The 18,748-nt window shown below is 38.1% G+C and overlaps 1 protein-coding gene across 1 annotated transcript; it reads left to right on the top strand.

The window, feature by feature from the left end:
• Positions 1-15,096: 15,096 nt before the first annotated feature.
• avpr1aa (arginine vasopressin receptor 1Aa) lies at positions 15,097-18,748 on the top strand. Its single transcript, XM_079450609.1, has 3 exons — positions 15,097-15,186; positions 15,474-16,479; positions 17,879-18,748. Exons 2-3 carry the CDS (start codon positions 15,609-15,611, stop codon positions 18,169-18,171), a joined length of 1,164 nt encoding a protein of 387 aa, XP_079306735.1. The 5' UTR covers positions 15,097-15,186; positions 15,474-15,608; the 3' UTR covers positions 18,172-18,748.

Genomic DNA, 18,748 nt, shown 5'->3' with positions numbered 1-18,748 from the left:
ACATGGACTCAAATCCAGATGATCTACATGTATTTAACATGTAATGTAATGTTGGTGTTTGTTGTGGTGTTTCGTGTTCAAGGGTCACAAACATTCAGACTGATAGACAAACAAGAGCGAGGGACGCGTGTAATGAGACGTGCTCATCACGTATACCTTCATTCTGAGGAAAGGTCAGCGTTTTCCATGTGAATGTGGCATGCTGGGATATCATCCGTATGCAGTGATGAATATTAACGACCACGTCTGACAGTCATGTGGAGTTCCCAGAATCACAGTCAACACACTGAAATCATACAGAAGAACATCTGCACAACACTTATGAGCGTCAAACCGTCTGCAGATGTGCGAAGATCTGACCAACAGCCAACTGACATTTAACTCGCCAAACAACACCAAACCTTCAAACTGTTTTATTTCATCAGACGTTACCATAGTATGACGTTTGTGAATTCTTCCGGTCATGAGAGCATTTGTGAAAATGTGTGGGTTTGGAAAAGATTTGTGTGTTTTTCTCTGTCTGACGTAATATAGCGTGATCAGTCACGTGACCTCGACCGCTCAGCTGATTGGATAAATGAAGTGAAGTGCTCGTGAATCAAAGATGGCAGCACTTTCACGAGCCGCGCGTGTCTGCCAAACCGCTGTCATCGAGATGTAGATGCGATGGATTCCTGGATTCTGCAGGTATGTTATGACTCTTGTGCAAGACAGTGAGAGAATCACAAATATACGCCAACTTTATGAGCCACAAAACCTCAAATCAAATGTTAAATCTTTTGAATTTTTCAAGGAGGCGCATTAAAATGTGTAGGCTAATATTATGGATTGTAAAGTAACCTGCAGGTGGTGATAGAGAGCATGACAGCGTCTGATCAAATCATTCTTTATTATTGTCATCGTGAATATTACACGCTGCCATAAGGTCACGGATGTCTTCTCGATTGACATTTAAACAAATAATGATTTGTGAAGCATGTCGTGTGAATGTTCCGCCGTGTTTCACGCTTTAACACCATCAGCATCTTTACATTGACAGTATGCGGATGTGCGAGCACAGACCGTATGAAATACACAACACATTGAGCCGTTCATCATCAAGTGCTGTTTCCAGGGACATTTAAGCACGCTGTTTTTGTTTGTCAAGATGAAATATATTACGCTCGGTGGGAAATGTGTGTGCTATAAACCTTCAACTTGCAGTTTACATGTATAATGTACATTCGTGACCAAAGGTGATGTGCAAAATGTACTTCTATGCTTTACAATAAATTGTATAATTATAGATTTATTAAGGATTGTTGTTTGTGTGTTGTGTAGTTGGGTTTAAAGAGTAAACCGAAGCACAGCTTTGAAAAGAGTTTAAGGAGTCTTGACAAAAGAAACGATATACACATCAACAGTTTTTTAGATTTCCTTTGCATCCTTTGCATGATTAGATTAAAACCAATATTCCTTGATAGACTAGACTGTAATTTGGCCTTGTTCAGTGAAGCCTTTTAAACTTTAGTGTTTCGTATCATAAACATTTCTGTTCATACAAAGTACTTTGTGTGTTTTCTTCAGATTATAAAGAAGGAGAGAAATATCTGATAATCCCCAGATAGCTGTTTGTCAAAGACTTTAAGGCAGCCACGAACGCTTCACGTCAGGTGGTTCTTGACCTCCACGTCCACATGTTAGATGACATTTTGGTTGCCACGTCCAGTATTTACAAACGGATTCTACGTCATCTTTATTTCTATCTGAAGAGTAGTGCATGATGGGAAATTTTCATAACCAGAGCCGGATGCTGCAAGAATATTTTTCTTTTATAACATCTTGTGATGACAAGCAATTTGTCTCCATCACAGGACCCTAATGGTGTGAGGTCACAGGTCAATCTCTGTCTCTCTCAAATGTGTGGAGTGTCATATGAGGTTAAAGCATTTCTCCTTCAATTGATTGATCTTTTATAAGGTGTAATCCTTTTCACATCTTTTTGAGTGATTTGTTTGAGTGTTGGTGGTGGCTTTACGGTTGCTAAGGTGTTTGCTCTGCAGTTGCTAGGTTTTTTTTCAATGTTTAAGTTGTTTGGATTCAGATGTTTTGTCACCCACAGCTCCATGTTCAACCACTACATGTTCTTAAGCATCATTACTGTTTCCACATGAGATTATCATGAACGAGTGATCAGATGTGAGCAATGGTTTGGATTGAAATCACATTCGACAGATGAATAAAAGCATTGAGCTGTTAAATGACGCTTCGTATCGTCATCAGACTGACTGGTCCAAGGTTACCAGAGCGGGCAGGACGCAGTCTATGCCCAGACCTGATAAATGCTGTGGTGATGATAGAGCTGGACAAAGGACGTGGCGACTCTACAACATTATTAATGATAATCTTAAATCTATTATTTGATTTCGCCTTGTTGTGCAGCACTGTCGAGCTTGTGCAGAGGCAGCAGTTTTTGCCAGAGGAGAACTGGAATCCCCTGGTTAGGCCTGTTTTCTCTCTGAGGTTTTTTTCTCCTCCAATGGAGTTTTGGGTTCCATGCCACCGTTTGCATACTGTTCTGCACTGTTTGCCTGGCCGGGGGGGCTGCTGATTGTGAGTCCACCTGCTCTATAGACCACTTCACAAGATGTAAACACTGGTCCAGAAGCACTCACAGTTTCAATATCTCTTTATATTCGCACATCAAACATTTTAAATAGATTATTATTGTTCTGTTTGTTGTATTTTGTTCAAACGGGTGTATAGTGTTAACGAACTGAAACAGGAAGTTCTTCTGGACCAGCATCATTTACACACGCACACACACACACACACACACACCAGAAGTCCAGATTTGTGTTTTGTATGTGAGTGTGTAATGACTCCATGGTGATTTTTTATTTCTTTTATATTGTAGCTAGGGGTTGATTTATTTAAAGCAAAATGAAAAGTAAGGTAATAAAATCTTTCTTTTCTGCTTATAGGCACTTTCAATAATTGATAGATTTATTTTGAGGCTCAATCTGTATTGTATAAAGCTCTATATAAACAAAGGAAACTTGACTTTATTAAAATGATCAAATCACGAGACATTTAACTGTAATTCTGGAATACAGAAGATCACAATCATACATCACAAGTCCATATTATTAAATGTCTGATGAAGGTTGTGAGGGCTGTTTTTCCTTTTAGATGATTCATCCGCTGAACGAACAAAAACACGTTTGTTGTCATACAGAAATTCTCTCTAGACCGCAAAATAATGAATCTGAAAAGCACCCACGTAACCTGAAGGAATCACAGTGTGTTTGGTTTTGTCAGGATCACAGAGAGTTTATCCGCCTGACACTCGAAGGAATGAAACTTTCAGAAATGCCTTCTGTTCGGCCTCAGATAACATTATTCACTGAAAATGTGTTTACATCGCAACATGTGTTTGTGTTTCGTGAGTATTTTAATTCCGTTATGGTTTATTTTCCTGTTTTTTTTTACAGTTAACAAAATGAAAATGATATTGCTCAAAGGCTTTGATGTTCTGTATTGATCTGGACGTTTATATTGTTCTTCAGAGAATCCCAGTGATATTCTGCTCTCCAGATGTACCCAGTGTTCTCAATGTGTGTCTGTGGGACTTTTGGGGTGTTTGATTGTCCTTTAGGGCCCCAAACATCTCTCGCTGGCTCTTTCAGTTGTCTTCCCTCGAAACAGAGAAATCTTTGAGAAATGTCGAGCAGACGGGAAGCTGAAACCAGCTGTGAGAACGCTGCTGAATAATGCAGTGAAACTGGAAGGTTTGGGAATCATATGTGTGAATAATACACGCCGAACTGATGAAATCCAGATGGAGCGGTGACAGATGGAGCGGTGACATGCTTTGATTCTTCACACATTTACTGCTGAAGCTTTGTGATTCCAGAACTGTTGTTTACGTGAACTTCTCTCTTCCTCAAATATCTGAGCGGGTGCATAATCCTCAGCTTCATTTACATTTAGTCGTTTGGCAGACGCTTTTGTCCAACAATGGAAGCAATTGGAACAACATAAGGACCACAAAAATCATAAGCGCAGTACAAACTGGTCTCATATAGCCCAACAAACCCCACATACACCAAATCATCACAGCCAATGGAAGAAATATGACACATTCATGTACAAACACGTGTCTTGTCTTTATGGAGTTCATATCTAGTCAATACATAGATTGTGTTGAGACATCAGCAGTGGAATTATGTCCGGGTGTCAGAAGCTATGAAGGCTGGGATGTAAAGTTACACACATCTGCTGTTGGACACGTCTCAGTTTTGCCTTCAGGAGCACTTTTGAATTTCCACGGCAGGACAAATATTGACAGTCGATTTCATTAGAACTGGAAGAAAACCATCTCTTCAGTTAGAGTAATGTTGATGTGAGTCATTCACTCTTCAGTGATGTTTGTTTGGACACGAACTGGTTTTGTAGACGTTACACTTCCATCACACGCTTGCAGTATTCCACCAATCACTACACACTGGTGAACTGGCCAATCACAGCACACCTCACTGTTCAGAGCCATGAGGCGGAGCAAAGAGGAGATACAGACATGTGGAAAATACAGCGATTTTAAACCTTAAATCGTGTAAACACATTAAATTATATCTAAAACAACCCATAATATTCGATTTAGCCGTGTCACATGACCCCTTTAATGCAGTTAAAACTACTGACTCACGTGATGATGCGATGCTCCATTTCTTCTTAATAACACTTGAATCTATAAAGATTCTGTTACGAGTCATAAATCACACTGGACATATAAATGTGAAGGTGGAGAGTTTGTTTCTGTTTTATATGATCGTTTGGTGTAGTTGTTATGGTCATAAAGAAACGTTATAATTCTACGCGTTTATCTTGATGATGTTAATCTCTCTTTGTTCTTTCCCTTGTTCTGGTCCTTGAATGTTGTGTTTATATTTCTTCATAGGAATCATCATCAGTATCTTTAATCTTGAATATTAAAAACGCCTAAAGCCGAGAGAGAAATGAAATAATATTCTAGCTGAAGGTTCAGAGGGTAAAAGCAATAATAATATGTTTAGTAAACACTTTTCTAGTTGACCGTTGATTGTGTTTGATGTTTGTAAATGAGTTACAGTAGCAGTGGCCTCCTGTCGCTCTCATCTGTGATGACTTCACACAATCTCTCCCGTCTCTTTTCTTCCCAACAGAACATCTCGGCAATTCCATGTAAATGTCAATCTTACCATGAAACAATGAAGTTCCTACTAATGTGTTTTACTATGGTAACAGCACAGATATGATCCTCATGTGAGTTTCTGAATTTATTCACTTATATTTACACTTCAGTCATGTGCATTCAAGACAGACAGATTTAGGATTTAAAACACAATTACTTCAGCTGTATTTCCAAGTTACAGATCATATTTACATTTACATTTAGTCATTTAGCAGACGCTTTTATCCAAAGCGACTTACAGATGAGGAAACATTGCAATTATAACGACATAGGCAACAAAATACATAAGTGCATCAAACTAGTCCATTAAAGCCTAGCACAGTATAAAAGCTAAGAATAGTGAGGTTAGTAAGTGTTTTTTTTTTGTTTTTTTTAAAGAAGGAAAGGGAAGAGAATTAGGAAAAATCAATCAGGGACGTGTTGACGGTATAAGATCAGATCAAATATATAAGTTATTTGATCAAGTCTTTATTTGTATTCTTTATTAACTTTTCACATTTTCAGATTTCTTGTTGTTTTCAAGAAATCCCTCCATATTTCCTCACAGTAGATAATGAATTTAGCATGAAGTCATCTCACATCATTATGATTTCTGAATTATTCAAAGTGTCATGATACGATAGACAGCGTTCTTCAGACAGATCCATATTTATTTCTTGACAGGTTTTTCCAGACCAGTTTGCACAACTGGTTTTCTTTATTTTTTAAATAATATCATAAACTGAAATGACTGTCTTAAAGTGGATTAGCTACATGAATCAGATATGAAACAGACTTTTCTGAGCAGAGATAAATAAATACATACTGTGTGTTTTCATTTGACGGATGGACTTTCTGCGCTTGAAGAATCTTTTCTTTCATGATGTCATTCAAACTGACCGTTCACTTTTATTTTCAGCTACAAAAGCGGTGTGACGGTGAAGAAATACACAGGAATTTTCTTTTCTTTCTTAAAGATATTTTTTAAAGAAGTAAATGTAATATACATACTTGTTTATTTTTACCCCATTCTAAATTCTGTGTTGTTTTAGCTCATGGTTAATTTACCCGGCAGTTGGGTTGGGGGGTTTCTGGGGTCCTTTTTGACCCAACCATGACTTGAGTCTTATACAGTAAATGCACCTCCTTGTGAATACGCGAGAGACCCATCTGGTTAGTTATCAGTTGTGTCTGCAATAAAACTTTATTCATGGAATGATCCATATTTACATACATTTAGCTGATATGCTTTAAATGTGAACGTTAAAGTCAGCTGTAAATGAGAGATGATTATTCCTTCTGCTCATGAAGAATGTCTTCAGCGCACCGGTGTGTTTTGTCTTATTTCACATCCACTCCACGGGGTCTCCACATGACGATATTTTCACAGACAGAAACATTTATGTGTGCGATTATTAAATATGGTGATTCATTCCATGTTTGAAACAGATACTGATGGATGACGAAAGGTGATTTGGCTGTTAACATCTGTCAGCTTGTCGTTCGCTAACAAGGTCATTGTGAAAGGAAATCCATCAAGTCAATTTCATCTTGGTGTCTGAAAGAAAAGGATATTGACTTTTCCGGCACCTCAGATAGAAAATGTGCTGACTGTGTGATGTCTTGTGTCACAGATCAATATTGATCATTTTTACAGCTTCGCTTTATAAACATGCAGGAAATGAAGCGAGGACGAGCAAGAAACATGATGTGCCTTACAGAAGAAAAACTCATTTATAAAAGTTTACACTAAAAACTGATATTGCTGGCTTAGGGTTTGAAATTCTATGTATTTATAAATGGTTTTAGAAACTTAAAGCAGAAAAACTAATTTTTACGGTGTGTAAAAAAAATAAAGTATACTGTAAAAAACAATGTTAGTATTTACTCAATTGTTTTGTAAAGTTTTTTTTTTTTTGCACAATCCGTTTGAGTAAATTTGACTCATTTTTTAAAGTTTTTGCACACACCTTTTAGGTCAAATTTACTTTAAAAAAATGTGTTGTTTTCTACACATTTGGTCTCTTACTTATGTACTTCTCAGTTTACTACAGTTACACTTCAAGAGTTCTTAAAAATACATTTATTACATTAGTACACATACAAGTATACTAGTACTTACGCACATACAGTATATACCTAAAAATACATTTGAACTTAAGTAAACGTGAAGTATACTTTGAAACCAATCTAAACGTATAAAGTATATTGGTATATAAGAGCGTTGCTTCGGTGTTGAAACCTCACGTGTCGTTTTATCATCATTATTTAACCTCACTTAGACAAGAACAGTACCTCTGAAAGTTTGATTTATTAGTTAATAATAGATTTAATGTTAAGTGATAAACTGAAGGAGTCTGAAGATGGAGAAAACTCTTAAATCTGATGTGTTTAGCTGGATTGATCTGAGGTGTCCTGGAAATGTTTTGTTTCTGCCAGTTTGGATCATTTCTGAGCCCCGGCGGTGTTGATGCGCTCTCACGTGTCATCGGATTAAACAGATGTTTAGTTTGGACGTCCTGTTCAGAAGGAAAAAGACCATTTTTATAAGAATATCTCTGAGACGTTAACGTTTAACAGCTGCTTACACAAATCTGTAGAAAACAAAGTACAAAGTCGGGTACGGCGAGGTCTTAAATGTTCACTTTATATTTCTGAGTGAATCTGATGAAAACTTTGAAGAAAGTGTTAATTGTGGTTGCCGTGACAACGCCGATCGGATGACATTACTGAGACACATCTCCGTTTTCATAAATGTGTTGAAATGAGTCGGATTATCTCAAAGCAATGTTGAGAATGTAGATGTGTGTCTTGCTCAACAGCTTGAATACGTCCAGCGTTTCTGAAGACTGGTTGTGAAGGAGGATTGTTTGAATTTTGCAACATCTCTGTGTTTATTTGTCCGACACCAACGCAAAACCACTGTGCTTTTCACTGCAAGATACAGTGAACCAAATATCTGAGATATCCCACAAATCTCTTGCAACTGCAACTGATTAGAATTGAAAGTGTGTGACGTCCAGACATGTCGGATGGTATTAAATATAAAATATGATGGCAACATTCCTGAAAGCACAGATAGATTATGACCTGAGTCATGGAATTCTGTGAACTTTCCAGATATCATCGGATGACCTTTGACATGATACAAGCCATAAAACAACATCATTCTCATGACATAAAACATTTTTTCAACTTTGGTTTGTTTTTAAAACTATTTAACATGTTTAACAACATTTCAAATGTGTTTCAAAATATTTCCCAATGATCGGTATTTAACATTCAAACTCAAGCTTGTGTGTTGCTGAAAGTGTCAACCTTCATTGACATGTATGTGTCAAATATTACAATTAGAAAGAACCTATATCGTCACTAAATCATTATTTCCTCTTGGATTATATGATATAATTATATAAGTAAACATGTCTTTAAGTTATTTGTGCATGTTTTCTGCCATCTGCAGTCAATCTGAAGAGAGATTTCAGCTCACCGGCATCTGCTGAGAAATAAATGCCACAACATCCATCTCATTTTAGCACCGCACGAAACCTTGCGTTTGGAAAGAGTCCTCTAAAGGATTGTCAGGAAAGACACAGACCAGATGAGAAACGAAAAGAACATCAATAAATCGCTGAACTTCAATAAATAGGTGAAAAAGACACAAGTTTGGTGAAAGCACTGTGTTAGTCACTGCTGGACTCGACACAGAATAAAATAAAAACAGACACACACACACGTCTGGTTTATTATCTCCATGGGGACGGTCCATAGCCGTAATGATTTTTATACAGTACAAACTGTATTATTTCATCCCCTGAACCTAAAGAACTTTTTGCAATACGCTTTTTTGATCTCACACACACACACAATGGCGCACGCACGCACACGCATGCACGCACGCACGCACACACGCACACACTCGCATGCACACTCGCATGCACGCACGCACACACACACACACTCGCACACACACACACACTCGCACACGCACACACACACACACTCGCACACACACACACACACACTCGCACACACACACGCACACACACGTGACAGCTGAAGACTCTGACAGATATTTCATGAGTTGGCTCTAAGTTGTTTTATCAACTGTATTAAATAGGCAACAGTGTATTTAAAGTCACTCCAGGGACAGATTGTGAAGGCCACTATCTACTCCATAAGGAACAAAACAAGAGAAATGACAACACTTAACATAGATTTCACAACTCAACCGGAAGAGCAAACTGACATTTTTAACAAATGATTTACAAATGTGAGCAAAAACTAAACAACAGAAATTAACTTTATTTTCTTTGTGCAGACTCTCTTAAAGGGACAGTTCGGCCCAAAAATGTTCCCCGTCATCATTTATTCACTCTTATGTTTGTGTTCATACAATGGAAGTCAATAGAGTTTCATTTGTTTGATTATCAACATTCTTTAAAATATCTTCTTTTGGGCAATTCCATGTAAATGTAAATCTTACCATGAAACAATGAAGTTCCTACCAATGTGTTTTACTATAGTAACAGCACAGATATGAACATTTAGTTGTTCGGACCCCCTTTAAAATCCATTATTACTGACCATGTTAAGCATGAGAAGACAACACGTTTAACAGTGTAAAGCATGATACCTCCACTTTAACTTCATTTCTTTATTTCTATCATACTCATTCTTTTGCCATCAAGTAAATAATCTGAGTTTGACTAAAGCAACTGTTATATCTTTATATAGAAACATTTCATATATTAAAGCTTACAGAGCTGTGGAAACGCTCCAGACGGGGTGTGTGTGTGTATATATGAGCTCTGTGCCTCTTACAAACACTTATCAACTCATAATGAACTGAACGATAACACGCGTGCCATTCCAGATGACATCATGTGACTATATTTTCCACTGATGCCAGTCAGTCGGCACTGGAAACTCTGTTCTCTCGCTCTACAGAAACAAATCGTCCTTTTAAATGATTTATACATAAGACTTCATACGTTCATCATTCACAAATTAAAAATACTTGATCACTCGCTCTCTCTCGTGTTCATGTATCTGATGGCTTGCTAGGCTGTTGCTATGTGGTAAGTATAGATTCTGCGTGGTTGCTAGGGTATTCTGGACATGGTTGAATAGTACACAGGACTCTCGTGCAGATGAGTGTATCTCTCACAGTGGGCTTTGTTCAAATCATTATTGCAGAATATGAACAATTACAAGTGATTCCACAGAAACTTGTAAACGTCTTATGAGACAAACTCCCACGAGAGGAAACAGGCGCTCTCGTCCGTTCACTTGTTGATGTGTCGAGGGACACATGTTTGTTCTGTTTAACTGTGGTGAGTGATGTTCTATGTTTCTGTATGTTTAAATGACATAAACACAACTGCTTTCTATTGCACTTAAAATAGCATACGTCTGTTCCAGTTCACGGAGAGAACGTCTTTACCCGGGAGATAACAGCCGATCATTGCTTCATCCCTCCACTTCGTCCTGATGGGCATTTTTGACAACATCATTATGTCACAATGACCTGAGATCAGTTGTGGAGATCAGCGTTGGGAGGTAACGAACTTAAAAGAATTAGTTTTATAAATCATTTTGCTTTTCCAGGAAATGTTTCATACAGATATGATGCATCACAAGCAAATGTGACGTTCCAGCAATGTTGAGAAATCACTGTTTCATTTAAGGGAAAATCCTCCGAGGCCAAATGACCAAAATATATCAAAGATTAGCATTTCTTTTGCGTTTTTATGCGTGGTCAGAAGGTCAGATTGATGGAGATACTGGTGTCACATATGATGGTCGATGTCAGCACGAGACGTCCACAACATCCCACGAGTCCTGATCAGAGGCTACGTTCACATGACATTCTACATTCGCAAGTTCTTTGTGTGTTTTGGGGTGAATCGTCTTCCGTCAAACTACCATCCAAGAGCTGGCGGGGGGTTTCATACATTATTTAGCTTGGAGCTTGTTTGTGGAAAACCTCTCTTAATGTATTTCACGGGGGTTTGCACTCAAAACCCACGGAGGAAAAAAATAAACATTTATACAAAATTAACAAAATATAACTCCAGCAGATATGTGTTTAAACATGGACAGAGGAATATGTTATTGCTCAGATGTTTCTCAGTTGTGTCTCATTTACGTCTCAACTTGGTCTCAGTCTTCTGGATTTGAGTAAATGTGATGAGAAATGTTTGAGTTGATATTGAGATCAGCCATGAGATTTATCCAAACGTTTCCATTGCTTTCCATCTACTCTCATTGATGTCTGAAGAGAAATAATTCAGATATTTTCTTTCTTTTTGGAGTTTGATTTATTAACGAAATGCAGTTTGCTCTGTTCTGACGGGAACATAAGATCCCAGGAGCTCTAGACATGACCAATGACCCTCGAATCTAATGCTCCTGAAGTCATCATGTATTAACATCAAAGAAAGCACACTGTACACTCACATGAATTCAGACATTCTGTTTCATCTAGATAGTATGAGATTCTGAACAACCTCTGAGACCACCAAAACCGCTTTAAAACCAGTTGGTCATAAGAAAATAACTTTAAACAATGAAGTTTCCCCGCAGACGACAAGTTGATACTTCATAATGCAATGATGCATTTTTAAATGTCAAAACACTTCAACCACGGAAGCTTTGAGGCCAAACCAGCCTGTACGTCACAAATGAAACATGATGTTTGTGAGAAGTTCAATAGGAGCTACTGGAGTAAAGTTGATGCTATTGGACATCTGAAACATTTCCACGTCTTTGTTTAGTAAAGCGTGCCAGTCTGATCGATTCTCAAAGTAAACATCTCGCAGAGGAGAAATCCATCAACCGAAAGCTCTTCATTATTAAAGTATCTGTGAGATGTAGACGACATCATGAGGGATGAATCTGCACATGCTGGATGTTGCTGTGAAATGTAATATGGTTCGTTTGTCACAGTGCCATCCAAACGGTCAACGCGGATGTTGATGTCCCATAACACTTTTCATCTGTGCGTCTGGATAATTTCCACATGCAGCTTTTAAATATCAGCTGTCAGGTTCGGTGTTATGTAACCGTTGAAATGCATATACGTATGGCAAGCCAAATCTGTAATTAAAATTGAATGGAAGTCAATGGAAATATATGACTAGTCATAATTGAATTGTAGAGCGCTCTTGTTATAATTCTTACTTGTATTCGAGAGCTCTGTTATTGTGATTGTTACAAGTAAAAATGCAATTACGACGAGTAACGCTGGGGACAATTTAAGCTAATTTGGCTTGCCATACGCACGCTTGTGTTACATAAGAGTTACTTAAATCTTTATCTCGTTTGCACATGAAACAAAGAGAACAATCTGTATATTTATCTATTGAATATTGGTTTATGGGTCAGTCTTTGTGTGCTGTGTGTATGAGATCTCATAAAAGTTGACATTTGATTTTAAATGATAGCACAGATATGGGCGCAATTGTAGTGCATGCTCGTCGGCTCATTCTCAATATTTGACCTGTGTGCAAATTCACCAAAAAGTAAAAAAAGTTTTTTTTCGGATTTAAAATGAAATGTGTACCAAAAACATGTATATTAAAGATAAGAAAAATTAATCTAAATCTAAATCATTAATATAAATATAAATCCTTAACAATAATGTTACATTTACATGTTAAATCAAAATGTTAATGCAAAAATGAAATCTAAATCCTATATATAAATGTAAATATTATATGTATATCTTATTATACGTGCATAAATATAAATACTATTTATAAATACTACTTTATATTAACGCTTAGCTCAACATTTAGATTTAGATTATATATATAATATAGTATTTTTATGTATGCATTTACAACAACATATTTACATTTATATATAGGATTTAGATTTAACTTTTGCATTTAACATTTAGATTTAGATTTAACATTAAAAGTCAGGATTTATATTTACATTAAAGATTTAGATAAAACATTTAGATTTAGCTTTAAATCCGGTGAAGTTTGATAGGTTTTTAAATTTACAGATGGCTCCCCATAGATACATATTAAAGTCTGAGGACTACTATAACTCTAAATAGTCCTCTGAGAGACTTGATGGAAATGTCCTGAAGAAAAACATCAGGATCTGATAAATCTGTGGTTCCATCCCTCACACGCTCTCAGACTTCTCATTTATACGTCGAGTCAAAGCCCACGATCTGTTCTTTCTGGGAATGAAGCGTCTTTGTTTCGTGTCTGATGGGACGTTTTGACAGACATTGAAATGTGTTGGTGGTGGTTTATATTTTTTCTCAGGATCTCTACTGGAGTCTCAGAGATATGAAGAGAATCAGCAGGACAATCGCGCGTCTCGTCGTCAAAGATGTTACAGAAACACTTTAACACATTGCTGTGACATATTTCTTTTCATCAGATGTTATTATTTCTCTTTAAGAGATCTCGCCATTCACGTGTGATATTTCTAGGAACTTGAATCTCACTAAGAAAACGTCGGGGTCACCCTTAAAAATCTGTTTTATGTTCAAATGAAGCACATTGTTATATGCACAAAAGTGTCTCTCTTTTCATCTGATGTGCAGATCCAATTCATGTTAATATACATTTCTATAAAAATATATATATATTATATTTGATCATAATTCTTTGTCAATATTGAAAGAACACACATTCATGGCAATAAAGTTGAAATGGATGATTGAGAGAGTGTGTGTGTGTTCAAGATGACGTAAGTCTAAAGATAAACAGACAAAGCTAAGTGAGCCGAAATTAAAAATGAATATTTAATTTGAAAGATGAGGAGATTGGTTTAATGTTAGTTTTATTGTTTCTCAGCTGCTGAGAGGTTTGTGAAACTGAAGTAACTGATGGAGAACCGATGCCCATATAATGATCATCAACTGGCAGCGGATGGATTTTTAATAATAATGATTTCTCATTAACACTCGCTGTGTCTTCAGTTCCAGTTTTACAGTCACATTAAAAGAAGTTCTCGAGGCGTAACTCTAGACCAGAATATAATGGAGACCGGGAACATCGTGTGCCAGTTAAGTTAGCATCTTCCTCAAGCACACATGACACCTCCAGACCTGTGACGTTTACACATTCAGCATTTACTCCAGAAAACCTGCACGGCTTGCTGTGATTGATTTATATCTCACTTTTTTGTAATCAGATTATGAATCTGGTGATGTGGTCGTGCACTGGCTGCTATCTAAGAGATCAAACATTCACATCACTTCTCTGCATTTTAATCTCATATCTTTCTTGCCATATTTTGGATGAATAAATACTTTTCAAAATGGAAGAAAATGTTCTTGTGTTGTTAGGAACCGTTTACTGTGTTCATTTCATCTGTTAATTGCTCTTTCATTTGATAAAAGTGTATTGTAGCTCTCACTCTCTCTCTCTCTCTATCTCTCTCTCTCACTCTCTCTCTCTCTGTTGATCTTTAGAAGTTTGTTTTTTACAGCATTTTATTTAGTTAAATAACCTAAACTGTGCTTCATATGATATCATGTAAAATTGAGTCACAAATATAATATAACATGACTGGAACATTTAACAATGCAAAAACAGACAGTCATGCCACATGTGTCACACTGTAGTGTTTTTGATCATCTGGGAACATTTTTATTGATTAATTATTTATTTAAAATTAATTATGAGATTAATATGTGAAATCAGCTTTGGCTGGTTAATTACAGCCACCAACAGCAGGGGTTGCTCTTCTAAATGATGTTTTAATCGACATGGAACCAACACAATTCAAAATGAATCAGTCTCCTTTTCTGTCAACAGAATAAATGATCTGACCTGAAGTTTTGCCCATAATAGTTCCTACAGCACCCCTGAGAGTAAGGTGGATTATTTGGGGGTTTTATATGATATATGACCCGGTGACCCGGACATGTTCTTGGCAGGTTGGTGAGAATCTCCCGCGCGCTCAGTTGGTTTGTGTGACCTGTACTGTGTGGGAATGTGCCAAGGCTGTAGATCCCTACAGTACGTGCCAGTAACACACTGCAGACTTTAGAAGGGGTGGCGACTCAGGGTCTTCTCTGTGGGGTGGGAGGGGTAATAAGACCGACTTCTGCTGTTGTTGCTGGTGGGTTTGGCTCGGCGCGTGTGACGTGGGTTTATAAAGCTCGCTGACTTTGAGCACAACCAGAGACAATTAAGCAGAGACATTTGTAAATGTTTGCGCACTCTTATCTTTCCATTCCTCAAATGCTCATTATAAATAGATAAATATTTATCACTGGTAAATGCTCTTGTGCTCTTGCCTCTAGGGGACAAAATGGTGATGGTTCGTAACGACGGAGAGCGCATCGGGACACCGGCCTCTCCATTTACGCACGGGAAAAGCGCATCGTTTGCGCACTTTTAAACACGTTGGACTATTGTGTATTTCCGGTGATTTTGCAATGGATGACCTTAGCAATATCTCACGAGCCTTAAATTCCTCAGACCCCTTCGGTCGGGACGAAGAGGTCGCCAAAATCGAGATCGCGGTTCTGAGCGTCACCTTCGTGGTCGCGGTCGTCGGAAACTGCAGCGTCCTGGTGGCCATACACAACACCAAGAAAAAGACATCACGCATGCATCTGTTCATTAAACACCTCAGCCTGGCCGATCTGGTGGTCGCGTTTTTCCAAGTGCTCCCACAGCTGTGCTGGGAAATCACTTTTCGTTTCTACGGCCCGGATTTTCTGTGCCGAATCGTGAAGCACTTGCAGGTGATGGGCATGTTCGCCTCCACCTATATGATGGTGATGATGACCCTGGACAGATACATCGCCATCTGTCACCCCCTCAAGACCCTCCAGCAGTCCACCCGGAGGTCTCGCATCATGATCGGAGGTACGTGGGTCGGCAGCCTGGTCCTCAGCGTCCCCCAATACTTCATATTTTCTCTCAGCGAGATCAAGAAGGGCTCGGAGGTCTACGACTGCTGGGCGCACTTCATTCAGCCGTGGGGAGTCCAAGCCTACATCACGTGGATCACCGTGGGCATTTTTCTGGTCCCTGTCATTATATTAATGACCTGTTATGGATTCATCTGTCACAGCATCAGGAAGAATATCAGATATAAAACCAAAAAGATATCAGCTGATGGCTCGTGTAAGAACGGCTTGGTGGGGAAGAACTCGGTCAGTAGTGTGACCACCATATCCCGAGCAAAGTTGAGAACCGTGAAAATGACTTTCGTGATTGTTCTGGCTTATATCATCTGCTGGGCTCCGTTCTTCACCGTACAGATGTGGTCGGTCTGGGACAAAAACTTCAAATGGGACGGTAAGCCTTTTGCGGAAAAGTATTTAAAGGAAATCCAGTCATCATTTATTCACCCTCAAGTCATTTTAAACCTGTATGACTTTCTGCAGAAGAACCCCAGAGTCACTTCGGTTGTATGAATGCAAACCACGGAGACATTTCACAAACTCTCTTATTTTGTGTTCCACTAAAGAAAGACTCACGTACAGGTTTTGATGTATTTGTTTGTTCAGTAATTGATTGATTGATTATTTCTTTAAAACCTGTTTCATAAGGTGTAATAGATGAGCAATTCATGTATATATTCAAATAGAAATAACAAACTTGAAATATGATTCACACCTTTGTAAATATATTAGCAAACAGTTTCTGATAGCAGATAACACACCAAAAGCAAACATTTTCAAATTCTGCATCTACATTTAGACTTACATAAACACTTAAAAATACAGATTATAATGAAAAAATAAAGCACAACTATGTGAACCTGCTGATGCAATATAGGATGTATTATATGCAAAATAATAGTTAAAGAAAGACTAACAAACTATAGATTATATATACAATATTCTTTAACACATTTGTGTGGACATGAACCTCTGTTGTGTTAAACGTTTATTAATGTGACGTATTGTGTTAGTTTGTGCGAATAGCAAACGGCACCTTTCAGCATTATTTATGATTTATTTAAATATATATATGGTAATCTAGATATACGGTTGGGGGATATTTATTTGACTTATTTTCATCTGACCGATTAGTGTAAAGACTATATGCCCAATACAAAGAAACATCAAAACTTAAAGGTTAATTAGAGAGGACCTTACATACATGTAGGTGAATTATTATCATATTAGATCTGCACACACATACTGGTTTCCATTGATTTTATATGCACGCTTTTGTGACCCCAATTTAACTTCCGGCACACGTCCGCAAAGAGTCCATGCAGATTATTTCTGAAGACATGCAAAGGAAATAACAAGTACATTACATTAGCTTGAAAGTTACAAGTATGTCTTGCCATTATAAGTTTAAGTTACCAGTAGAAGAACCGTTCCTTGGCTAAACTTAAATGCCACAAAGTAACACAACCTATTTAACAAAGAATGGATTTATTCAATACCATTATAAAACAATCAAATATCAATGTAAATGAATAATAATTATACAAATGAAATAAAATATAAATAGTTATATTAGCCACTAGCCGGACCGATCAACAATCACAAACCGGAAGTTAACTGCGGGTCAGGTGCGCTCGCGTCTCATGAAACCGTCTAAATGACCATTAACAGTGTGCGTTCTGTTAATGGTTATATATATATAGACTATGCATCCAGTACTGGACATACAGATGCTGTAGCGCACGTCTCCTGTGGTTTGTTTGATTAAATGTGTGTTTTGTCACTGTGTGCAGACTCGGAGAATACAGCCGTGACTCTCTCTGCGCTGTTGGCCAGTCTGAACAGCTGCTGTAACCCGTGGATCTATATGATCTTCAGCGGTCATCTCCTGCAGGACTTCGCTCACTGTTTCCCCTGCGGACACAAAATCCAGCAGAGCTTCAGGAAAGAGGACTCGGACAGCAGCATCCGCAGGACCACACTGCTCACCAAAATCACCAACCGCAGCCCCACAAGCAGCTCGGCCACATGGAGAGAACTCGACCAGTCGCCAAAAATCCACAGGTCAGCTCAGACCGAGACGTAACGCCGGGTGCCCTTTGATGCAGTTTCATCCAGCGTCTCTTTGATGTGCTCACAGGTGCATGAAACTTTACGCTGACTGATCAATGAAAGGTCCCAGAGGAAAGCGTTCACTGCGCAGAAGTTGCTCTTTTATTGTTTATGAGACTTCATGGAATTGATTCGGTTACGTTTAATCTGCATCTTAACTTTGATGTTTGCCCTGAAGCCCTGAGAGGCACAAATGTATTGATTTCTGTCATATAAAGGAATGGAGAGATCAATATGGACAACATGGCTCGGGTCATTCTCTGGCATGTCTAAGCACAGACGGTCATGAGATCTGGCGTGTAGTTTTGAAAGAAAAAGCATTTGAGAAACAGTTGATATTATTCATGAACAGAGTGCGTGTGCGTGGTGCCAAACATCACAGGTTCTCATGACGTTCTGTTTGGGAAACGTTGGAAACAAAGCGCAGTAAATCTCTTCAGGGACAAAAGTGTGAGGCGCTGAAATCGCTGGTTAAAGTCAACCAAAACACAATTTATTTTGGCAAGGATTATTGGCCAGAGTCAAGCAGACACCTGCTGCTGGGAACAAAA

This window comes from Barbatula barbatula, assembly GCF_947034865.1.
Source record: "Barbatula barbatula genome assembly, chromosome: 25".
NCBI lineage: Eukaryota > Metazoa > Chordata > Actinopteri > Cypriniformes > Nemacheilidae > Barbatula > Barbatula barbatula.
This window is presented reverse-complemented; position numbering and strand designations above follow the sequence as displayed.